Consider the following 26540-nt stretch of genomic DNA (forward strand, 5'->3'; position numbering starts at 1 on the left):
CACCACGCCCGGCTGTTTTTGTATTTTTAGTAGAGACGGGGTTTCACTGTGGTCTCGATCTCCTGACCTCGTGATCCACCCGCCTCGGCCTCCCAAAGTGCTGGGATTACAAGCGTGAGCCACCGCGCCCGGCCGGCTTATTATTTTTAAATGGATTAATTTCTAATTTTTTTTTTGAGACGGAGTCTCACCCTGTAGCCCAGGCTGGAGTGCAATGGCACCATCTCAGCTCATTGCAACCTCTGCTCCCCAAGTCCTGCTTCAAGCAATTCTCCTGCCTCAGCCTCCCAAGTAGCTGGGATCACAGGCACCCGCCACCAGGCCCAGCTAATTTTTGTATTTTTAGTAGAGATGGGGTTTTACCATGTTGGCCAGGCTGGTCTCGAACTCCTGACCTTGTGATCAACTTGCCTCAGCCTCCCAAAGTGCTGGGATTACAGCCGTGAGCCACCGTGCCCGGCTTTAATTTCTAATATAATAAATTTGATAGCTATGACTCACTTAAAAGCTATTTGGCATCCTCAATGACTTTTTTAGAGTGTAACGGAGTCCTGAGACCAAAAAGTTTGAGAACTGCTTGATTTGAAAAAACAAGCCTAAAGTCTACCTTTTGCTCCCTGAGGGAAGGCAAGTTGCCCAACTTTTCCAAGACTTTTTCTGGTCCCATAGCATGGGATGATGACTTCAACTACCTGCTAGGGTTATTGTGAAGACTAAATGGGAAGACGTCTGTGTGAAACTCTTAATTCAGTGCATGGCGTATGACTATTCAGTAAATATTAACCATCTATTATTATTATTACTGCTTCTGCTATTACTGTTACTACTACTATGAGGGCTATTACTCCCTGCTGGTGATGTCTTTACTCAGATACATAAAGAACTTATTCTCTGAACTTGCTAAATGCTCTCAGGCCATTGCACTTGTTCCCTTTGCCTGGAATATCTTTCCCTCCTTTTTGTCCAGCAAATCCTCTTCATTTCTTCTTGTATTAACTTTGAGCTTCTTTGACTTGAAAGCCTTCATTGACCTCTCAAAACTATGCTAGGTACCCTGGTGTAAGCCCTAATCTTTGCCCCTTTAAGAGCATACCACAGTGTAATTGCTTGTGTCTTTGCTGGCTCTTCCATTGCACTCTGAAAACTCTGTGAGGGAAGGGACCATGCTTGTTCACTGCTATAATCATAAAGCTCTGCACAGTGCCTGGCAGTCAGTAAATGCCTGTTGAATACATTTTGTAAAAGTCTTCAATATGTCTTCCTGCCACACTGCTCCTTTCATGTCCCAGGGTGCCTAAATAAACTCGATATCCTGAATATTCTTGTAAATCGCTTTGATCCTCAAGTTAGATGTAAAAACTAAACTCAAACAATGATCTGGGCTTCATTTATGATTTTAAGGCAATGGTTAAATGACTTAAAGGATGTTTGATTATATACCTTAATGTCCCAGGGATTCGGAGTTGTCAGGAGGTAAAGCCTTGGTCTTTGCATAAAAGTTGGGTAATTCTTAGCTATGATCCAGGCATAGACTATTCACAATTTAAGATGGAGAACTAAGATGGCTCGAAAAAATGCCCCTGGGTGCCAGCTTGCGCCATAACTCTTACCACTATGAGAGGAGGGGAGGATAAAGACTGCTTTCTTCCTTTTAAGTTGCCATTCCTTCTGCCATTCGTGGAATTTATGTCTGCACTTTTCTCATCCACTGTTAGCTAGTGGCAGTTTCAGAATATCTATTTGAAGAGGGGCTTAGAGGAAACAGTCCCATTGAATAGGGGGATAGGAAAGTTTTTCCTTAAGCTATATTTATATTTTTCAACTTAGATTGCATGTTTATTTTGGAGAATGTTCTTGGATATAAGAGGGTGCTAAGGACTTCCAAGCCACCCCACTGCTAAGAGTACATCTATTTTTAGTGTGGAAACATTTGAAGTAAAGGAATAGGCAGGTTTGATAAGAGAGGTTTGACTAGGTCTCTTTTGTTATTGCTTTTCACACAGGTAAACCTAAACTCTGCCTGGTGAGCATTAACCAATTCAAAAAAGATTTGAAAGTTCAAAAAAGCAGTCAGTGTTGAGAATACATACTAGACCATATTTATTAGGTCTGGGGCCTAAAAAGATCAGTATAATCAATAGGAAACAGGCAGCTTGACAAAAGAAAAACCAAACTTGAGGCAATCAGTTTATCATACAATCATTATATATTTATTTCAGCTATGGACAATACATATGCAGATACCACAGAATATAAGATGTGACCTCAAAGGGCTTGCAACCTATTTGGGAAGACAAGAAAATGTCTACTAGATTATCATTTAAGCATGTTTCTGAAACTAATGTTTAGTGTTCATTGTTCCTGCTGGTCATTCTCTTGGCCTAATTATGTGAGGAAAACAGAATGAAGGAAAAGGGATGGGAAGCAAGGGCAATGTGGCTAAAAATATTGATGCTGTTAAGCCATGTGTTCCAAATTTAAAGCAATACATTCATGGTTTTAAAGCTGGAACCTGTAACTAACTTCTAATTAGTCCCTCTTATTTTGCAGAGGAGGAAACTGTGGCCTATCCTGCAAAGCACTCTAGTTGATAACTGGTAGCTCTAAGACCAGAAGTCAGGTTCTCTGACTCTCAGTCTAGTGTCCTTTCCATCACAAACAAGTGCCTCTGAAGGTAAAGTAAAATGACTGGAGTCTTCCTATACCTGGGGTCTATGCTAAAGAGCCTTAGTTTTTCCTTGAATGGATAGGATGGAATTATTTGAATTATTTTATTAGACCTGCATTACAAATTTTTTTAGCATGGCAATTTTCATCAATTCTAATTTCTCAGTTACCAAAATAAAATTTATTAATGCTAAAATCTCCAGTCCTTATCAAGGGGCAAATTAATCAGACTAATAAATTGTTTTTTAACCTCTACTCATGCATCCCTCAACTTTCATATCTTTAATCTATTGAATGACTTACAAATTTTCTATTTCACTCTTCACCTCTTTTCTGAATTTGTTTCATATTTCAGTTGCTGCATCTCTACCTGTTTTTACTCCTATGACCTCAAACTCAACATGAAGCCAGCTTCCCTTTCACGTATTCCTATTTCTGTCAATGACACCATCATTCTTCCAGTCATCCAGGTCTGAGATCTTGGCATCATCTCTCTTCTTCTTCTCTTCTAAATCTTTTGGGTTACCAACTTCTGTGGCCTCTTGCTGAAACGTTTAATATTTCCCCCAATTCCATTTCTTCTTCTTCTTCTTTTTTTTTTTTGAGACAGTCTCACTCTCATCCAGGCTGGAGTGCAGTGGCGCGATTGTGGTTCACTTTAGCCGCGACTTCCCCAGCTCAAGCGATTCTCCCACCTCAGCCTCCCGAGTAGCTGGGATTACAGATGCATGCCACCACACCAGGCTAATTTTCTGATTTTTTTAGAGATGAGGTCTCACTGTGTTACCCAGCCAGGTCTCAAGCAATCCTCTCAGCTTGGCCTCCCAAAGTGCTGGGATTACAGGTACCATGCCCAGCCCATTTCTTCTTTTTAATTCTATTTCCTACATCCTAACTCGGGTCCTCATGATTCCACAACCGGGTGGTGACAACATCTACCACTCATCCTGGTTCCATCCTAGCAACCCAACCTACAACTACTGTGGACTACTCTCTCAAAATTACCATTTAAACAAAAACACAAACACCCATTTCACCCCTTTGATTCTAATTTTTCACAGCTCCCCAGTGTCCATGGATAATAAAATTCAAATTCAAAATCCTGAATAATGTTGCCCATGCCCTTACAACCTCCTCTCACTTTTCCTTCACAGAACCATCCTCCCCAATCAGAAATTTCTTTTCTTCCCAACGCCCACCTCCACCTTTGGCTTAGGCCTGCAACGGACTCTGGCTCCTTTTCTGAATTCTGCTCTGTTAAAGTTAGCAACCAGAGCAGCAGACCACGGCCCCTCCTCAAAATTCCAGAGGTACCTACTGATCTTTCTAGAGAGGCAGCCTTCAGACCTATGTTCCCAGAAATCTCTACGTTTGTGCCTTTCCCAACTAGAGAATTAACTCTTGTAGGGCACAAAACAGGCTGTTTCTTTGCGTCCCCAGCGCCTGTTTGTTGAAGACTGAGTTGAAGGAGTAGCAGGTGGTGTTAACTTGTCAAAAAGATGAGTTAAAGTGCTGGGGTCTGGGGGAACACCCCCACGGCCCTCCCCCCACAGTAGGGCAGGTGTGTCTGGGGGCCTCGGCGGGTGCCGGGGCGCGGGGCGGATGGTGCCCCCCCGGGCGAAGGCCAGGGAGGCCCGAGCGCCTTCCCCACGCCCCGCTCGCCCGCGCGTGTGAGGGGAGGGCGGCCCAGCCGTTCCGCGCCGGGAGGTAGGTGGTGCTGTTGCCGTGACTGTCTTCCTCATTGGCGCCGTGCGTAGAGGCGGAATGTTCAACTCCTAACTGCGGCGGAAGCGTGGGAGCCGCGCGGGCCGCTGTAGTCCCAACCCCCGCCGCCCTCGTCGCGCGCGGGGCCTCCGCGCCCCCGGCTGCTGCTAGCGCCCGGCCCGGGAGCCAGGTAGGGGCCAGGCTGGAGCTCGCGGAGGGCGGGGAGGGAGGGGGCGAGGCCCGCCGCGCTCGCGAGTCGTCCCCGCGTCTCGGGGCCGAGGCTCCGCCGGAGCCCGGGAGTCTAAGCGGCCTCGGGAGGCTCCTCGGGGCTCCCTTCCCCGACCCAGGGCCCGCCTGGCGGCGGCCGCGGCCAGAGCGAGCGAACGTTCGCGGCGCCCGGGGAGTCCTCGCGGGACCTCGGCCGCGGCGCCGCCAAGTGCGGTTCGGGAGAGTTCGGGCCAGTCTTATGGAGAAGTTGGCGCCTGGAGGCGCGGGGCGCAGGCCGCAGCGGCTCTGGGTTTCGCGGCCCCGGGCGTGCGGCACGGGCAGGGGCTCCGCGAGCAGCAGAGCCGGCCGGGCAGCGGGTGACTGGGGTACTATCGGAAGGCGAACCGCGAGGCCCCCAAATCAGGGTAGGGTGCAGGCCACTTCCCAGCACTCGCTGTGCGTGCGAGGAGGGACGACGAACTTCTGCTTTTCTAAGAACTCGGCCGCGAGCGGTGTTGCTTCCCATCCATTTTCCTTCATTTTGTTTTCCTCACATAATTAGGCCATGCGAATAACCAGCAGGAACAATGAACACTAAAGATTAGTTTTAAAAACATGCGTAAATGTATCCAGAGCCGCCGCTCCCCGCCCTTCCTGCCCCGGGTTTGGGCAGCATGAAGCGCCCGCCCTCTCGGGCTTCCCCCTTTCCTCCCACCGGAGCCGGAGTTGTCCCCTTTGGCGACCCTCAGGCAGCGGCTTTTTGTGGGCTCCCAGACCTGCACCAGGCCCAGAAGTGCTTACCCAGGCCGTCGCCTCGTCTGGCCTCGCTTGCCCATGACAGCTTTCAGAAAACTTTAATTCAGGACTGGCTAGATGACATCCGATTGCCTAAAAAACTTTTTAAAAAGTTATCTCTGTTAGATCGCCGAAAATGTTATGTTTCTGATGCGCTTTGAGATCGCGCATAAGTACTGTTTATGGGGAACTTAATTACTATTTTTGTTAGTTTCTGTAATAATGAAAGCAACACAATTTAGGGGCCCATTCCAAGTGTGGTACAGTAAGCAGCTCTCATTAATAATGGTGTGTGAGAATCGTCTTACAGAGTGAATTTGAGGATATTTGACTTAAGATTGTTGAAAACTGTATTCCTCCTTTAACCCCGAAGCTGTTTTAGAAGAGCCTTCTTGCTTCCTCGACCTTCGCTGAAATGAACAGCTAGGATTTAGTGGATCCAAACCTCCAAAGAGGTTTAAAGACAAAAATAAACAAGTGATTCAAGGCTAGTTAATGTCCTCTTTGTAGTAGGCCTATCTCCACAGTGAAATTTCACTTGTTTTTCAATTTTCAAAAAAAAAAAAAGTGATGGCTGCATTTTAATTATGGTTATGGTCATTTGTAGAGTCTTTGTTTTAAATTCCTGCTACTATAGTGAGAGATTTAGGAGATGGTAAATGAATACGAATTTAGTTTGGGAAGAGAGAATTAAGATAAAGAAAAATGGTCTTTTGGACCACTGCACTGTTTATTTTAATCTTTCACAATTTAATTCCTACTATAACTTTTTGAGATTATTTGGGGAGTTTTTTAACTACAAAATATTGTTTAAATAAAAAAATTTAGTGATAATAATTCCAGAGTAAATGACCATGATGCAATTGCAAGGACTTTCTCTGTTGTCTAAAAAAGCAAATAGATGATTGATCTGTTTTTCTTAATCTTTTAGGGAATATATAAGGACACAGTAAAGAGAGAGAGAGAAAAAAAATATCCAAATATTAAACACGCGGACTTGGATCTAAAAATGGATGGTCAAAGATCTTGGGAACTAAGGGGCCTTCTTGCCAAATAAGGAAACTTGGCAAGTTGCACTGTGTATTTTAACTTAGCACAAGAGTGAGTGTTATTGGCAATATATTGGCTCAGAGCCTATCTGGAATGAGCAGCGAAACTGACTTCGATAGGGCTGCAAAATTATAAATAGGAGGTATGAGGGGGTGTGGAGTGAATAATCGAATCATCAGAGAAAACACTGAAGAAATTACAATGATGTTTCATGAAAAGAAGTCAGATGTAAGGTGAAGCTATTAGTGTGGAGTGAAAGAGCAAAATGGGCAGTTTATTTTAGAAATTGGTAGATTCAGAAGAGAGGAGAGAATCAATGGTTTTTTTTGTTTTTGTTTTTTTTTAAACTGGAAAAAGGTGTTTGTGGGGATATAGTACTTCTTGGAATAAGATAGCCCTATGTCTGTATCCTGAGATGTTGGAAATAAAAATGAATTTAGATCACTTGTTTTCCATTTTATTCTACCCAGGACAGAGTGACAGTGTCTTGTCTATCTAAATGTAATAGGAACAGTTAAGGCACCTTTTGGTCTTACTGCAAGGAAAATTTAGGCTAGTTTTTTGGTAGCTATTAACATTGCCCCACTAGACACAAATAAGCAGAGTTCTAGCTGTGACCAGAAAATTGTACCTGGTAAGGGAAGAGGACTACGAATGCTAGAGCTTAGATTGATTTGACTGATACATGGGTGCTTTTATGTCAGACCCTCCTACGGAAAGCTGAAGCATCGATTATGTCCTAATAGCTGTTAAGTAATCCCAGCACAGTAGAAGAATCTGTGAGAACAAAGCAACCCCACATTTGACACCCTAACCCCAGTGTCTTCAATTGTAATAGGAAATTAAAGTCCCAAATTGATTTAGGTGGATGGTAAGCAATCCAGTAATTACTGTAATAAGAAAAGAGTTAGTTTAAATAGGGAAAACAAAAGGCAAATTAGAAGGAGGAGGCAGAATGTTATTAACAAAAAGACACGATATGGTAGAAAACAATGATACGACTTTGGAGTCAGGCCTGAATTTGACACAAGTTGTGTCACCTGTAAGGTAGTTGGCTTGAGCTACTTTCACACCCTTGATCCTCAGTTTTCTCACTCATGTAAGTTAGGGACAGTAGTACCTGCTTCCTAAGGATAAGTACAGTCATTTATCCATTAATGATGGGGATACGTTCTGAGAGAACTGCGTTGTTAGGTGATGTTGTAGTTGTGTAAACACCGCAGCGTGCACTTACACAAACCTAGATGCTACAGCCTACTACACACCTAGGCTGTGTGAGATAGCCTGTTGCTCCTAGGCTACAGACCTATGTAGCGTGCTACTGTACTGAATAGGCAGTTGTAACACAGTAATAAGTATTTCTATCAAAAAACAGAAAAGGCACAGTAAAAATACAGTATAAAATATACAGTATCAAAGATAAAAAATGGTACACCTGTATCAGGCACTTACCATGAATGGAGCTTGCAGGACTGGAAGTTGTTTGGGGCAAATCAGTGAGTGAGTGGTGAGGGAATGTGAAGGCCCAGGACATCACTGTACACTACTGTAGACTTTATAAACACTGTACACTTAGGCTGTACTAGATTTATTTAAACATTTTTCTTCAATAATAAATTAACCTTAGCTTGCTGTAACTTTTTTGTTTTATAAACTTTAAACTTTTTTTTAACTTTTTGAGTCTTTTGAAATAACACTTAGCTTAAAACACAAACACATTGTACAGCTATACAAAAATTCTTTATATCCTTATTCTGTAAGTTTTTTTTCTATTTTTAAATTTAAAAAAAATTTGTTTTGCTCCTTAAACTTTGTTAAAAACTAAGACAGAAACACACACATCAGCCTAGCCCCACACAGGGTTAGGATCGTCAATATCACTGTTTTCTACCTCCACATCTTATCTCACTGGAAGGTCTTCAGGGGCAGTAATGTGTATGGAGCTGCCATCTCCCCATCTCCTATGATAACAATGCCTTCTTCTGGACACCTCCTGAAGGACCTGCCTCAGTTAACTTTCTTTTTTTTTTTTTTAAGTGGAAAAAGTACACTCTAAAATGAGGATAAAAAGTATAGTAAATACATAAATGAGTAACATAGTCATTTATTATCCTTATCAAGCATTGTGCACTGTATATAATTGTATGTGCCATACCTTTATACAGCTGGCAGCATAATAAGTTTGTTGACACCAGCGTCACCACAGACACATGAGTCATGCATTGTGCTATGATGTTAGGAAACTGTGCCATCACTCAGCAATAGGAATTTTTCAGCTTTATTATAATCTTATGGGATCGCTGTTATATATGCAGTCCATTGTTGACTAAAACATAGTTATGTGGTGCATGACTTTATGAGAAAGCACATAGAAATGCTTGTAACAGTGCCTGAAATTTCAGCCACTGTATCAGTGTGGTAAAGAAGGATGTTTTACTACATCTCTCAAGCTATACACAGAGCTGCTTGCCCACTATCCTAGTCTGTTTTCTGCTGCTAGAGCAGCCTATCACAGCCTGGGTAATTTACAAGGAACAAGGGTAATTTATTTGGCTCATGGTTCTGGAGCCTGGGAAGTCCGGGTGCATGGCTCTGGCATCTGGCGAGAATCACCCATTGTGGAAGGGTGGAAGGCAAAAGCAAGCCATGAAAGACAAAGAGAAAAAGTGAACTCCTGAAATAATTAACCTACTCCCAGGGTAACAGCGAGAATCCATTTATGACCTAATCACCTCTTAAAGGTTCTGCTTCCCAGTACTGTTACATTAGCAATTAAGTAATTAAGTTTCAACATGAAATTTGGTGGGAGCATTCCTACCATAGCACTCAGCTCTTCCAGCTAAGGCTTGCCTTTGGTACCCTGTCCTGTTCCCAAGTTATTAGTGGTTAGGTAGGTTTTCATAACTACTCTCTTGCTTTGAGTATAAGGGTTTCTAAAGTGTGCTTTAGAACCACTTGGAACCATTCTTATAGCTAATTTTGAGCAAGGCCCAATACCCTTCTTTCTGGACTCATCTCCAGGCTTCCGTTTAAGAAAACCAAAAAGAAAAGGAAAGAATTGCTGTCTGCACATCATGTAGTAAATCTTTACTTATTAAACTTTTCTACCAAAGTACTCTATTGTGGGGAAAAATGAAAATTTTCCTTCAAGAATTTGTCCATATAGCCACAAATACCCCAATGCAAGCAAGTACTTGCTTTAAAATTTTACATTTAATCTTAAAAATTTATGTGGATTTTGCATTCTCTTCTGTCCTACTCTGTTTTACGTAAATTGAACAAATCGATACAAACAGACACATATTTAAAAAAACACAAATCTTTTTTTTTTTTTTTTAGAAACAGAGTCTTGCTATGTTGTCCAGGCTGGCCTTGAACTCCTGTGCTCTAGCAATCCTCCCACCTGAACTTTCCCAGTAGCTGGGGCTGAGGGTATGTGCCACCTTGCCTGGCTTATTCCCCATAGTGTTAAAGTGAAATTGATGCTGTAGGACAGCTGTTTATTCATATCACCTTCTGCACAGTACTGTGTGATACCACGTATGGGAATAAGCACATGAGGAACATGGGATTGGTCCTAATAAAGAGTCCTGCACCATTAAGCTCTGCAGCCCAATACTGCATGGGGTAGTGCAATTTCATTTTGCTGATAAAAGAATAGGGGTAGATCATCATTCAAAGAGTTTTGATGTTAGGTGGTTATACTCTGGCTTTCAAGACAAAGAGATCTCTTTGCTTTGGGAATTGGAGGGAAGGAAGAGGAAAGTTTTAGGATAGAAACCTGGAATGTGGCTCTTAGCTTTCCACCCAGTTTGGGAAGAGAAATTGAAGAAGATGACCAAATCATTTCCCTTATTTCCATCACTGATGTGGTTCACTGTGCTTCTCTATGGTGTTTGGTGTCGGGTTCATGACTGCTTCCCTCAGAAAAGGAGGGAGACCGTCTATACTTTATAGTAGATTAGTCATCAACTCACAGGGTTGGAGTGGGTCTTAAAGTGGTTTCATTCTGCCCTCCTAGCTGATGCAAGAGTCTCCCACTCCACACCCCACGTCCCATTGAACGCTCTTGGTGATGGGTCACTCACTACTAAAGAGGGTGGCAGATCTTCTTGTTGGCCAACTCTAAACCAGGAATCCTTTTTTTTTTTCTTTTTTTTTGGAGACAGGGTCTCACTTTGTGCAGTGGCACAATCATAGCTTATGGCAACCTTGAACTCCTGGGCCCAAACTATCTTCCCGCTTCAGTCTCTTGAGTAGCAGGGACTACAGGCATGAACCACCACACCTGGCTAATTTTTATTTATTTATTTTTTGTAGAGATGGGAATCTCACTATGCTGCCCAAGTTGGTCTTAAATGCCTGACCTCAAGCGATACTCCCACTTTGGCCTCCCAAAGAACCAGGAATTCTTTCTGTTACTTTCATCCATAGATAGCCTTGCCTCTTGATCATCAAAACATAATATAAGGTCTTAGTCTTCCCTAGTTTTACCATCCCCATTCTTTTCACCCTTCGTCTTACATTGAGGTTACCATGTTTTAACTCTTGCATTCACCCTTCTCAGGGAGTATTCATTCCAGGCACTCAGTCTAAAGTTGTACCTGTCTGTCAGCAGCCAGGATGGTCTGATACTTTCTATTTGACAGAAAACGATTTGGGGTACAAACAAGGGCTGAGTAGCAGCAAGACCTAGGGTGGGGGCAGGATAGGTGGGAGGTGGCGAACTAAAGTGAGCCTTGTGTACTCAGGCTACGGCTTTCTCCTCATCCCCAGTCCTGACACCTGTGAATTCCTCTTCTGGCCAAGCCCTAGAAATCTCCCCTCTCCGTACACCCTCACTTTATTCAACTCTGGCCCCATTCTCTTCCTCATGCCGCAAGAAGCTCCCAGTTACTCAACACAACAAGCCCACGCAGCAGCCCATGCCGTGGCTGTAGGTTTTATCCACTTCATGTTTCCTAGTTGGGCTTCTGTTTGAGCACAGACATGTTTCCACGCAGCATTTCTGTGGCGTAAGTGCTCCCACCAACTACATTCCTGTGCCTCCCATCTTTTACTTCTGGTAACAATACTTTTGGTAAGGAAGTGTGTTGTGGAAGTTGATTTTTATTAATTGAAATATTAAATTACTTTAATATTTCAATAAGAATGTTTAGCTTATTTTTATTCTTACCATTGCTCTAACTAGAGAGTTACTTATATGGTAAAGATAGAGGAGGGGGGAAAACATGAAACAATGGCTATTCTGTTTTTTAGATTCTTATTTAAAGTTGGGTTCTCTCAGATATCTATACCTGAAGTCCTATTTACTGAACCCAACCTACTCTGTATAAGAGACACTGTTTTTCTAGGAGCAGCCATGGAGGAAGAAGGGAAATATCTATGGTAGACACAGTACGAGTTGGTTCTATTCATATACCTACTCTTGCAACTTTTATTTTTTTTATTTTTATTTTTGTTTTTGAGACAGAGTCTCGCTGTCGCCCAGGCTGGAGTGCAGTGGCATAATCATAGCTCACTGCAGCCTCGACCTCTTGGGCACAAGCGATCCTCCAGCCTCAGCCTTGCAGAGTGCTGGGATTACAGGTGTGAGCCACTGTACCCAGCCAGCTTTTATCTTTTTTAGTGATTAAAAAAAAAAAAATAGTAGAACAGCAGTCCTGTTGAGGAACAGAATCTTTGAATCTTTGACCTTGGTGTTACGGACAAATACCCTGAACCAGAGCTTTCCTAATTTTTTTGAAGATAAGACTCAGGGGAAAAAGAAATTGCAGAACAGTGATTCCCAGTGGTGTTCTTTTAATACACTGATGATAAAGCACGCTTTATTAATTTATTCACTGATCTATGTTAAAGAGGCTGAAATAATACTAACATAAATATCAAGGCAGCAAGTTTGGCAGAATAATTTGCTGAATATTGAAAGCTCTTTTCAAAGAGTATCTTTTTTGTCACATCCAGGTCATGATAAAACAAGTAAGTTTTTCTTCCTATATTGTATAAAAAGTAAACTGGCAACCTTACTTTTTGAAGAAGGGGGAAAGGAAAGTATGAATTAGGGGCAGGAAAAGAGGAAGGATCTAAATTCAGAAATATAGGCGCATATAAAACCACAAGATAGAAACATCCAGAGAAAGTTCAAAGACCTTTTTTCTAGTAAAGTTAATCCTTTCATAAAGTAGATTTTTATTTTTACTTTTAGAAATGAGATCTCCCTATGTTGCCCCAGCTGGGCTCAAGTGATCCTCCAACCTCCGCCTCCCAAAATGCTGGGATTGCAGGTGTGAGCCACTGTGCCCGGCCAAAGTAGATTTAATTTTTTTTAAAAAAATCATCACTTGCAGGTATTGGATAAGCAGGTTATAGTTTTCTTGGGTTAGACGTCCATTGACTGTGCAGCAGATAATGTCTCAGAGAAGACCGTGGTCACCGGGGAAGGAGGGGATGCTCCAGCACCCTATCAAAGTGAGTGCTGTCATTGAATAAATAGATCTCAGCAATGCTGATATCCAAAAAGTGCAAAAAAAGAAAAGTATTGTGTTTTAGCAATGTAAATACTCACATTATGAAAAAAGTTTAAAAGAAATTATAATTACTTACTAATAAGATCTTTCAGAAATGACCAAAACCAAAAACGGCAGTTAAACAGGAATGAGAAAGAATTAGAACATAGGCAAAGAGAGGAAAAGGATTTAGGGATCAGTAGCACCTTTATTTGTTAATAATTGCTCTACAAAACTAAGAGATATAATATAAAACAATTCTGAAAATGGGGAGAGGAAAGCTATTGAGGAGAGCATACCTGACCATAAAAGCTGAAGGAATAGATGGCTAAATATGATATCAAGGGTTATTAAAATAATGAGAAAACCATAATTTCCATTAATTGCATGTATACCATATACTAGGCACTGTGCTCACGTATGCACTTTCACAGCACTGGTATTATTGCCAGTGAGAACAGTGAGGTCAGAGAGACACAGTGCCTTGCCCAAGTAGTTAATAACAGATCTGCTCGTAGATCTCTCTAGTAGGGGTCTTTCCCTTGAATCATGCTACTTCCCTGTTGAAATATCTCTTATTTGGAAGTGAGATGTATCAATGAAGTCAAATACTGTGCAAACTTGATAACTTTGGGGCTATCAGTTTTGTGACATTGAATGGAAAAGATTTGAAATTTTTTATTTATGCATCTGGAAATGCCACAGTCTGAGAAAAAGTGATTTGTTAAAGTTACCGAGAGGTGGAGGGAGAGTTCGAACTCATATCAATCTAATTTTAAAACCTTGGTTTTTAATGTTAGAACTGTAGTGGGGTCATTTTTGTTTTTGATTTGGGGGCAAAAGTAACAGTGAAAAGGTAAATGACTTATTTGAGGTCAACATGGATCTGAAAAATCAAGAAGCAAAATAGAAGATCTGTGAATAGAGAAACTTAAGTCTATTTTTTTGGACTAGAAGATTGAAAACTTTAAAAAGTAAAATGATTCTTTAAGATTTTCCTACCTTCTTATGTTTCCACTTTTCATAATTAGCGGATGCTGCTATCTATACTTTCAGCAATTTGGTTAATAGTTAAATGTTTTTGAATTTTAATTTAAGGAAAATTTTAAATTAAAAATTTTTTGACATTCTACTCAAGTAGTGAAATGATTGGATTCAACCACCAAATTATTGATTTTCAACATTTACAGAGTTGTGATGCCTTATTTTACTTTGATTTTTGTGACATTTCTGCTCTAACTTACCCTTCAGTATTGTATGGTAGATAACATTTAAAACAGCTTTGAGAGTTTATAAAACAACAGTTAGAATGCTACAAAACTAAAACTGAGCATTGTTGTGTGGAGCAAAATTGCCTTTTTTGTGTAAAAGCAATTCTTTTTTTTTTTTTTTTTGAGACAGAGCCTTGCTCTGTTGTCCAGGCTAGAGTGCAGTGGTGCGATCTTGGCTCATAGTCACCTCTGCCTCCCCGGTTCGAGCAATTCTCCTGCCTCAAACTCCCAAGTAGCTGGGATTACAGGTGCATGCCACCATGCCCGGCTAATTTTTGCATTTTTAGTAGAGATGGGGTTTTGCCATGTTGACCAGGCTGGTCTCGAACTCCTGACCTCAAGTGAGCCACCCATCTTGGCCTCCCAAAGTGCTGGGACTACAGGCGTGAGCCACCGCGCCTGGCCAAAACAATTCTTTTAATACAGTGAGATGAAAACGTTGGATTTGATTTGATATACCGTGTAATAAATTTATATAGATGACTTTTTATTAAATTCTGGTATATTCATTCAGTGGAGAATACATTTGAAAAATTAGAACATAATTTTATCAAGTAGCAGTCTTCCCCAACATGCTTTAAATATGAATAACTAGCAACTCAGATTTTTCATTCTTCTCTTCATAAGTTGATCCCCTTAGAAAACTGATTCTTAAAAGGGAGAAAACTCAAGGGGAAAAAAATATATATGATCTAACTTTCATGTATATGGGAGTGGAAATCTCAACCAAGTTTTTCAGCTACATCCATGATGCTTTGCCAAGCTCACTGGAGTTAAACCTGTACTCATATACCCTAGATTACTAGTTTATTCGGTATTCAGATGGAACTTAATTTTTTATGGTTTCAATAAAACATTCAAGTAATTGGATAGTTCCATTCACAAATAGCCAGTTCCCAAAATGGCATGATGTATCACAAAGTAGCAGTGATTCTGTGAAGAACCTGGCTAGTTGCCTCCTGTCAAGTGGTGAAATCCTGGAGAAGTGTGCTTCTCAAAGGTCAGCCTTTTTCTGGCACCCTTAGATCAGTGTCAGCTGTCACTGATCCTACCTCAGTTCATCCACATTCCCTGGGCTTGTTCTGCAGCATAAGGCTTAGATGAATTCATACTGATCTCATCCTGCTTCAGACCTCTACCTTTGTTTTGGAAAGGATTTCTCTACTCCTCCTTCTTCCCTGACCCTGGGATTCAGAGGGACCCAGTACTGGAGGTCCCAAATACACTCTCTTCAGTCTCCCAAGAAGCCTAGGCAGCAGTTTCCAAATCAGGATTTGCTTCAGAACCCTCTGGGGCACTTGTAAAAATTACACACCTTACATTCTACATGACTTGGTTGAAACCTTTCCAGCTACAAAAGGTATAATGGAAGAATAACCAGAAACTATTTACTCACTTATTCAACAAATGCTTTTTTAATGGAAAAGCGTAACTGTGTACTTGGCTGTGTAGTAGGTGCTGAGGATCCAGATGTAAACAGAACTGAGTTTTGACTTTAGGGAATTTATAGTCTGGTGAGAATTAAGTGGGAAAGATAAATGGATAAAGAAAGGTGCTGTGGCACATAAGAGGGAGAATTCAACTGTGCTCAGGAGACTCAAAGAGGTGGTCAAGGATAGGAGTTTGCTGTGCAGAGAAAAGTATTTGAAGCAGAGACACTAGCCTGTGTAGAAGTGTGGAGATGTGAGAGGTCAGTGTATATTGGGAAGTGCAGACAGTTCCTCATGTGCGTATGGGAAATGAGATGACATGAAGTCAAAGTGGCTATAAGTGGTAAATGAATAACACAAGAAACTTTCCTGGAATTAGAATACATGAGTTACAGATAGAGTTCACTGAGTGTCCTACCAATGAATGAAAAAGACTCATTCCTAAACATATCTTATTAAAATTCAGGATTCCTGGGATCAATAGAGGATCCTAAAAGCTTTCAGAGAGGAAAAAATAATGTAAAAATGGTTAATAATCAGTAACATCAGACTGCTTAGTAGCCACATTAGAAACTAGGAGAAAATGAAGTAATACTTTCAAAATTATATGGAAAATCATTTCCTACCTAGAATTGTATGCCCAACCAGGCTACCAATCAAGACATTTTAAGATATACAGATTCCCAAAAAATTCTATTCTGTATGTTCTATTCAGGTAGCTAATGGGAGATATGTGTTGTCAAAACAAGGGAATAAACCAAGAAAGGGAAGACAAGAAATCCAAAGACCAGGTTCTTACAGAGGAAAAAGGTGAAGGAAATTCTTAGGATGGTAGCCAACAGGAGGCCCAGTCCAAGTCAGGCCTAGAGAGCAACCATTCCAGCCAGACTGAATCAGGATGAAGGGCCTAGAAGGAGTGTCTCTAAAAAAAAATAGAACCAAAGAGTAAAAACAAAGAGAGAGAAATTACTTGTTTTAATTTATTGAGAGGAGTTTTGCAGCTCGTGGGAGAGATTAATGAGGGGAATGTGTTAGGAGTGTAAAAAGCTAAGCAAACAACAACAAAAAAGCAAAAACAGGGCAACTAATAACTAAGAGAATCAAAAAGTTATCCAAGAAAGGAAACGTAATTATTGAATCCTACATGGCACTGCTGGGAATAATGTTTACTTTGTTGGATTACTGTAAACACTGACTATTGACTTAACCAAATGTTACAGTACGGTTGGAAGCTGGGAGGTTTGGGCAAGTATGCCATGTTTGTATGCATGGAGGTAGAGGGTGATATATGAGAACTAAATTCTTGTCTTCCACAGAAGTTAATAGATAATACCTAAAATGGAAAATCAAGAAATATTAATATAAGCACATTCTTTAGAAATACAGAGTTCAGTGCCAGAAGAAAATGCTAAAGGAGTTGAAATTAGTTGCATCTAGAGAGTGGGAATTGGGTATGGGGAATGGGGAGACAGGAAACTTATATTTTTTGTGATAAGCTTTGTAGTTCAATTTCATTTTAATGCTTTTATAAAAATAATTAACAAAAATATAAACCTAGTGTCTGTAATGCTGAGGGAACCTTTCAAATGGTGTTTGACATTTGGTTGAACAAACTTTTTAGCTTGCATACTTTATATACCTACCCTTGGCAACGTTCCTGAATTTTATCCAAATTTTGTTCTTTTCCATGTTTAACTAAATAGGAATTACAAAAAAGTTGGTAACGTAAACTGTTGATTCACATATGTTTATAGACTATATTTGGATACTATGATCTTTCCCTCACTCATATTTTTGTGTGGAGTGTATCTTCTAAACTTTAGAGGATGAACAAATAACCCTTCCTCTTTCTCGCCTTCTCCCCAAAGTAGAGCAGCGTTTGACTTCATGTGAGAAATAAGCATTCTTCAGTGACCTGGTTTTCCTGAAATGGGATGGCTAGCCAGCTGCATGCTAAGATCTTTGAGCTGCCTTTGCACTTCACTCAGCAGAGCCCCAGGCTTTTTATGGAGAAATGTTGCCAGTTTATATGGATACAAACCAACCCCTTCTACCTTTTTATTTAAAAAAAAAAAAAAAAAAAAAAACTCAGAAGAATGGAAAGAGTAGTAAAATGTCCAGATACCTGTCACCTAGATGTGCCAGTTCTTAACGTTTTGGCACACTTCCTTTCTCTCTCCCTCTCTCTATTCCTATGTACTTTTTTGGGTGTGTGTGTTGGGGGACAGGGATGAGGAATGAACCATTTTAAAGTAAATTATAGACATCATACTTTAAAATGGCTACATGCATTTCCCAAACAATACATCCAAGGACATCCATCTATAAAACAAAAATACCATTATTTGCCATGGATAAAATAATATAATCTAATTTATAGTTAATACTTAGATTTCTCTAATATCCCAATAATATTTTCTATAGATTTTTTTATCCAGAATCCAGTGATCATAAATTATATGTAGTCATCATGTTTCTCTTTTTTTTTTTTGAGATGGAGTCTCGCTCTGTTGCCCAGGCTGGAGTGCAGTGGCACTATCTCAGCTCACTGCAACCTCCACCTCCTGGGTTCAGGGAATTCTCGTGTCTCAGCCTCCCAAGTAGCTGGAATTACAGGTGTCTGCCATCACACCCGGCTAATTTTTGTATGCTTAGTAGAGACAGGGTTTTGCCATGTTGGCCATGCTGGTCTTGAACTCCTGACCTCAAGTGATCCACCTGCCTCAGCCTCCCAAAGTACTGGGATTACAGGCGTGAGCCACCACACTCAGCCTAGTCATTGTGTTTAAGTTTTCCTTATGCTAGAAGTTTTTCTTCAAAAAAAAAAAAAAAAACTTTCATGACCTTCATAATTATGAGGAGCGTAGGCCAGATGTTTTGTAGAATGTCCTAGAAATATAGATTTGTCCCTCATAAGGTTTTGGTTTATACTTTTTGCAAGAATAGTATAAGCCACATAAAATGGTGCACACGGGATAAAATAGTACACAAATTTTTTTATCCACCATTTTTAAGCATTTTATGTAGGTTCAAAATTTTAGCCCAATTTTAGTCCAGTTTTTGTGTTTTTAAGTCTCACTAATCTATGGTTTGGCATAGGGTGTTAACAATGGCCACTTACCTGGAGAATAGTAAAACTCCTTAGACCATAGGAAAGATGACTAGAATAATCTCTGGGAGGGGTAATACATTTCTCTGGAAACAAGCATAATATTTTTTAACGTCCTTGGCAGTATTCTTTGGATGACTTAATATATTGTAATCCAGGGCAAATTTTTTCTACTCTTTAAGTTTTGTTACAGTATACAGTCCAGAGAGCCACTTCTGGCAAACAGTCCAGCTTTTCTGTCATCCCTAAGCTGAAAGTTTGTTTTTGGAGTCTAAACACTGATTGCGTGTTCAGTTTGCAGCCGTTTGGCTGTCCGTGTACCAGGATGCTCAGTGGCTTAGGTTGTGTATATTTTGTGTGAAGTGAGTCCAGCGTGGAGAAGTGGCATGCCTCAGATGCCAGGGGAGCTATGCAAGCTTGCTGTGGAAAGCATGCTTCCCGTCTGTCAGGGCTTCCTGATAGGAGACCTGGTGACACAGTAGCCTTTCGGCAGAGCTCCTTGGGATGGGTAGGAAGTGCTGCTGCAGGTTTTGTCTGGGGGATATCTGAGCCATTTCTCTGTGGACAGCTGTGTTTCAAAGTCTGGGCAGGTTGTTGTTGAATTTTGCGTGGGCTGCCAGGGTGAGTGTTTTCATTTCGATTTGTTTATAATCTTGCTTTTTTTCTTCCTAAGTCACCATGACTTTCTGGAAGTTTCACAGAACTCGTTCATGATATATTATCTAAAGTAGGATTCAGAGGATTTAGCCTAATATATTTGTAATTCAGCTTTTCTTTTTCTTTCTTTCTGCAGATTTTGTGGAAGTATAATACTTTGTCATTATGAGATGTCGTCTCTCGGTGCCTCCTTTGTGCAAATTAAATTTGATGACTTGCAGTTTTTTGAAAACTGCGGTGGAGGAAGTTTTGGGAGTGTTTATCGAGCCAAATGGATATCACAGGACAAGGAGGTGGCTGTAAAGAAGCTCCTCAAAATAGAGAAAGAGGTAAGGTCTTTTCCAGCTGACAGAAACAGTCACGATACCATTTATGTAAGCTTTTTCAACCTCGAGTTAGAGGGTCACAGGGCTGCAAGGGACCTAGCAAGGCCTTTGGGTCTGATCCACGAGGCTGTTTCCCAATTTCCATTCTGGGAGCCCCATAAATAGAAATTATTGCAGCGTGTGCTTTAGGGTTGTGTTCTACTAGGGGTCAGCTGAAGTAAGAGGATTTCTTTCCAGGGCATGAAAGACCAAATGTTCTCTGAGCTCTCCTGGAGGCAGAGGTGAGATTTCAGACCTTCCCAGGGTTCAAGCTTTTCTCTTCCCTGGGCAGCCAAGAGGGGTCAGTAAAGAGTAATGTGTAAAGTTTTTAATACCCTTTCCATTTTCTCTGCTTGAACTTCTGGTCATAAGCAGTTGTCTTTTAAAAGATAAAAGACACTATTTTTTTTAACTGAAATATGCAGTACCTGTTTCTTGGATTTCACTCTACTTAAGGCTAACAGTGATGGGCTTTGTATTATATAGAATTAATAGGTGCCAGACAGAGACCTGTCCTCCTAGTAAAATCAGAAAAGGGTCTTGGCTTTCAGAGCCTGGGATTTGTGCTGGTCCTAGATGAGCTCAGAGCTCTTTGAACTGTCATCCTTCTCAGGAATGAGATATAACATGGTTGTCACATTCAGTTTGGTATCATGAGAATAAAAGTAATTGCAGAGCTGAACGGCAGGGACTCAGCAGCATTGATAACTTCAGTAGCGACCCTCTGGAGCTGGTTTTGGTCATTTCTGTTTATGTCCTGTTTTGGCTAATTATTGTTCAATATCTTTTTAAAGTGAACTTGCCCATAAATATCCTTTAATCTCCGTAAATGATTTCATTTTTTTCATTAACTGCTGCCAGTGAACCATAGCAATTGATTAGAGAAGGAAACCCAAATGGTAGCACTTTGTGAGTTTCCTCCCAGCGGTGCTGTGTAATTGTGTGATTACCAGCTGTGTTTCCAATTGTTGAAGCCAGGTTAGAAGGACTGAGAGATCTCTGCCTTGGGGCATCTATAGGTTTTTGGAAGACATTAAGAAAGGAGAGCTTTTAAAGCCCATCCGTACACAAAACAGAAAGGTACTGGGTATAAGTCACTTTCCCTTTCCCCCATTTCTCGATCAACAAAAATTTTTAATAGTAGCCAAGTAATAAATCCATGTCTTACCTTGGACCGAACCTAGCCCTTTTAGCCGATCAATTCATTAAGTCCTTTATAGGAAGCATTATTGTCCCCATTTTATAGATTGGGAAATAGAGCTTTGCGAAATGTATTAAGCTGCCCCAGGAGGGGCAAATGAAATCCAGGAGGCTAGAACCCCCTGTTCTTTAGTTTTTAGCTCTGAAACCTCTAATTGACCAGGTACGAAGAGAAAACTAAACCTGCTGCATCCATTTATAGTCAGTTATTTATATATATGCTAATATTTTAGCTTTAGATTGTACAACTTTAGTAAAAGGAACATGTTCTTATATGATTGTTCAATGTGAGAAAGATTTTATGACATGAAACAGATTTTGATAGGAAAATATTAGTTGTAACCCATTCACTCCACTCCCCCCTCCCCAAGGATACCTACATAATACCTTTTCTTCTATTCTTGGGAGAGCCAGGAAAATGACATAGGAAAGTGCAGGAGTGAAAGCAGGAATTGGAAACTGCCAAATCCTGCTTTCGTGCAGGTATTTAACATGAATGTAGATAATTCAGAAATTGAGTTGATTCCAGTAAACTGTAAGAGCATAACTCATAAATCTATAAGTAGGAAAAACAAAACCTCCACTTTTGCTTTGGGGCTTAGTCAGTGATTATGAGTGATAAAGACACATAGTAAATTATGGCAAAGAACCCCTATTTGTACTGGAACAACATGAGTTTAAGACGTAAAAAGTTATGGCGAGGAGTTGACAGTTACTAGCAAGGAAATATGCATTTCTTATGTAAATAATTGTTATGCTTTGTGAAATGTGTGTTGGCTTCTGGCTAGGTGTTTTCTAAGTGATGAGATAAAGGTAATAAGCCCTGGATTATTTCCAAATTTATAGATCCAGTTCCATGTCACTTGGTTGTTTTTTGCCAATGAGTTTTAGAAGCAATGGAACACTTAATAAAATGTTCGCAGCTCATTTCATGTGACTCTTTAAGAATGACTTAATATTAGGCTAAATATATGTTCTATAAACTTAGCAAAATGTGAAGAAAATATATACCAAACTCTAACTTTGTTTATGTGAGAGGAGAAAGGAAGACTATTTATTTTCACTTTATTTGCAGACCTCTAGTGTAGTGAGTATGTACTACTTTTCTCTGTTTTAGTGGGTATAATACTACTTTATTTAAAAACAAAAAAGAAAGACTGTATTTACTTAAAATCTCTGTAGCTCTTTAAAACTTTATTTAAAAAAATTTTTAAACCTAGAGAACAATTAAAAGAATACTACCATGAACTCTAGTACATTATATTCTTCCCCTAGACTCACCATTTAGTAATGTTTTACATTTCTTTTTCTCTCTATATTATTGATTTATATGTATTCATATATATTATATGATTTTTGCTGAACCATGAGAGTACATTACAGATGCCATGCACCTTTATCCCTAAATACTTCAGCGTCTCCCAAAACAACCACAGTACAATTAACAAATTCAAAAAATGTAACAATGATAACAATAATGTTACTTGTTATACAGTCTATATTCACATTTTGCCAACTTTTGCAATGCGAGCTTTCGATGGCAATTTTTCCAACCCAGGATCCAATCCAGGATCATATATTGCATGTAATCGACATGTCTGTTTAGCCCGGCTTAATCTGGAGCAGTTTCTCTGCCTTTCTCTGTCTTTTAAGATGTAGACATTTTGGAAAAGTATAGGATAAGTGTTTTGTATGATGTCCCTCATTTGGGGTTTATGTGATTTCCTCCCCAGCCCCCAGCCTAGTCAGAGTTTATGTAGTTTTGGCAGGAAAACTACATAGGTCGTGTGTCCTTGGTGTGTCTTAATGGGTGTCTTGTGATGTTGATTAGTCTCATTATTGATGATGTTAGTTTTGAACGCTTAGTTAAGGGGGGTTTACCCAATTTCTCCACAGTACAAGAAAATACCTATTTTTCCTTTGTAATTAATAATTAAGCTATTGGTAGATACTTTGAAGCTAAGTAAATATCTTTCATCAGCAAACATTTACTAATGTTTTTAGCATCTATTGATGATTCTTGTTTGGATCAAATAGTACTATGACAGTTTACTGTGCAGAAAGTAAAAAGTTCTAGCATAAGTGAGTTTGCCCTTCTTATTTTTTCCTTTCTTCCTTTATTCAACCATTCATTCATGTATTTATTGTTTGATTGTATATTTAAAGACTTTTTGGAATTCAGAATGTTATAATCCATTAGTGTTATTCATTTTCATGCTTAAATTATCCCAAATTTAGCAAGTAAGAGCTCTTTCCAGCTGGCTCTTGTGTCCTTTTGGTATGTCGCCATCATTTTTTGATGATTTTCTTACTTCAGGCACAAAAAGATGTACTAGGCTCGTCTAGTTCCTGTCTCATTCCTGGAGTCAGCCATGTTTTGGAGAAGCCCTGAGTCAATATACCTGATTTTGGAGTATATTATTTAGGAACCAAGATTTGGGTACTGGGCTTGTTTACTTTAGACTTTTTTAAAAAGAACATTGTCTTTTTGACAGAAATTATGGTTATAGAGAAATTTTATTCATGAAAGCATTTAATTTGAAATGTAAACTCATGGGTCTGGTTAGCTAGCATCTGTGATACACTGCTATTAGGAATGTAAATTGGTAAGCCTTTTTGGAGAAGAGTTTAGCAAAATGTATCAAGAATCTTAAAATGTTTACTTCTTTGGGCCAGGAATCTTACTCTGGGACTTAACAATCAGAGATGTGCAGAAAGATGGATATAATTATAGGATTCTTCTCAGATATGTAACAAGGAAGAATTGGAAGTTACAAATTATGTTGCAGCTATATAATTGATTTATCTTCCATTTGGAAGAACATTTAGAAAGCAAGGAAAATGCTCATTGTATAGTGCTAAGTGGTGAAAAGAAGTTACAAAACATTATATACAATATGATCCCAGGTATAGGTTTTGTGTCTGTATGGTGCTTTTATTTTTTTTATACAGTACCTTGTTTTTGGTATTTTCCTATGATGATTTTACATTTCTTTTCCCCACAACATGTTATTGTGAAAAATTTCAAACATAAAGAAAAGGTGAAAAGGTTTTGTAGTAAATATTTGCATACCTACCATCTAGTGCCTATCATTAATATAAATACTTGCGTTATAAGATGTGTATGCAGCTATCTACCCTTCCATTTATTAATTCATTTTGATACATTTCAAGTAAGTTACAGGCATCAGTGTGCTCCTTAAACACTTCATCGTGTATATTTTTACTAGAGTTCAGTATGTGTTTGCAGTTTTGTTTTCTTCTGGAGTAAAATTTACCTCAAGTTTTGAGAAATGTAAATACCACATGACCCACATATTTACTTTTACAATCAGAAAAATTCAATTTAAAAAAGTATAGCTGTGACAATCTATGTCACTTTCTTTTTTTTTTCTTTTCCTTTTTTTTTTTTTTTTTTTTTTGATACTCACTCTTTTGCCCAGGTTGGAGTGCAGTGGTGTGATCTCAGCTCACTGCACCCTTTGCCTCCTGGGTTCAAGCGATTCTCCTGCCTCAGCCTCCTGAGTAGCTGGGACTACACGCATGTGCCACCACGCCTGGGTAATTTTTTGTAGTTTAGTAGAAACGGGGTTTCACCGTGTTAGCCAGGATGGTCTCAATCTCCTGACCTCGTGATCCACCCACCTCGGCCTCCCAAAGTGCTGGGATTACAGGCGTGAGCCACCGTACCTGGCCAATCTAGTGAATTGAGTTTTGTAAACCTCCTTAGCATATCACACAACACTAATTTTCCACTCTCAATATGTGGCTGTAGAGTGTTTAATGTTTACTTTCATATCGCTTTTCCATAGTAGTGCAAGACCTCAGTTTAGCTTGTTTACATTATTTGCAGATTTACTTACAGTGTACTATTTATTTCTGTTTTAAAAAGTGTTTGCAATAGGAGAAAATCATATGATCTTAAGCATATACACCAAAGGTAAGAAAGGAAGCCACTATTGTATCTTTTTGATGAATTCCAGATGAGCTGGGATCAAATTGAACTGCTTAGACAGAAATTTAAGGGACGAGTAGAAGTGGTGCAGAAAGACATTGTGACTGCAATGTCCTATTTACAGCTACTGCCCAGAGGAGAACACTCCCAACACGACAAAGAGTTCATCAGCTTGAATGTTAACTTTTGAAAACAATTAATTGGCCTGGCGCAGTGGCTCACGCCTGTAATCCCAACAATTCGGGAGGCCGAGGCGGGCAGATCACGAGGTCAAGAGATCGAAACCCCGTCTCTACTAAAAATACAAAAATTAGCCAGGCGTGGTGGCGGGCGCCTGTAGTTCCAGCTACTCGGGAGGCTGAGGCAGGAGAATTTCTTGAACTCGGGAAGCAGAGGTTGTCGTGAGCCAAGATGGTGCCAGTACACTCCAGCCTGGGCTACAGAGTGAGACTCCATCTCAAAAACAAAACAAAAACAAAACACAATCACAGCAACTTAATTGTACTCTTGTGTATATTTGATAATAAATTGAACAAGATATGTCTGTACATAGTATTTTTTTTTTTCTGTCTGGAAGAGATGGGAACTTGACAGCTTTTATGTTAACTTGAAATCTGTTGATATTCAATTGAATCAAAAGGAAGCAGAATCCTTAAGAGGTAATATACAGGGCCTTTTCTTCATCTGTCTTGGCTTTTGTAAGACACCACTACCCTTATTTAAAAAAAAAAAAAAGCATCCTACCAAATTTCACTGCTTTAGAAATGTTGGAAGCCAGATAAATTCAAGTTTCAAATTTATTCCACATTATAAATATTTATAGATAAGGAGAGAAGATCAACATGTCAAACTGGTTATAATAATAGGAACTATCAATAATTTTTATATAAAGGGGAAAATGTCTGTGTGAAATAGGAAGTATAATCTTGAAATTGACAGAGAACCAAGAGCAAAAAATAAAAAGCTTTTATTATACTCAGTTAATCAATATGATATTGTTTGGTGATTTATGGAAGGCTAGTCAAATGTTATCACTTTATTAGCTCATAGGAGGGAGACCCTTCTTCTTTTCTATGCAGTTCTGTTGCTTTTTATTAATAAATTCTTTAAATTTGTTTTAATTATAAGTGCTATTTTAAATATTTCCCCCTGCCCCAAACACAATAAAGAAGAATAATGCCACATTTACTTTCTTTGTAAATCCTCTCAATATTTAAGTATATTGATGGGACCAATACAAATAAAAATTAAGTATCTTAGACATTTGACAACTACTATTGAGTTCTGGCATAGTTTCTGTAATAACTTGTCCAAAGCGGTGCTCAAGAGTGGCCACTGGTATTTTTAAGCATGGAGAGAGATTTCTTAACTATACCAGAGCTAACATTTTAAGTTGGTACAAGTTGAGCATCCCTAATCTGAAAATCTGAAATTCAAAAAGCTCCAAAATCTCAAACATTTTGAGTGCTGATGTAACACCACAAATGGAAAATTTCACACCTGACCTCATGTGACAGGTTGCAGTCAAAACTTTGTTTCATGCCCAGCATTATTTAAAGTATTGTATAAAATTACCTCCAGGTATAAGATATAGATGAAACATAAACTGATTTCATGTTCAGCC

The 26540-nt window shown here is 39.6% G+C and overlaps 1 protein-coding gene across 2 annotated transcripts in view; it reads left to right on the plus strand.

Annotated features, from left to right (window-relative positions):
* Positions 1 to 4386: 4386 nt before the first annotated feature.
* MAP3K20 (mitogen-activated protein kinase kinase kinase 20) overlaps positions 4387 to 26540 on the plus strand; it is a 194546-nt gene continuing 172392 nt past the window's right edge. The window contains exons 1-2 of one of the 2 annotated variants that reach the window (XM_003253722.3): positions 4387 to 4561; positions 19533 to 19725. In XM_003253722.3, the coding sequence (XP_003253770.2) occupies positions 19567 to 19725 (159 nt within the window). In that variant the 5' untranslated portion in view covers positions 4387 to 4561; positions 19533 to 19566. The remainder of the gene's footprint in view (positions 4562 to 19532; positions 19726 to 26540) is intronic. The other variant, XM_003253721.4, reaches the window with a different exon arrangement.

This window comes from Nomascus leucogenys, chromosome 22a, assembly GCF_006542625.1.
Source record: "Nomascus leucogenys isolate Asia chromosome 22a, Asia_NLE_v1, whole genome shotgun sequence".
In the NCBI taxonomy this organism is placed as follows: Eukaryota; Metazoa; Chordata; class Mammalia; order Primates; family Hylobatidae; genus Nomascus; species Nomascus leucogenys.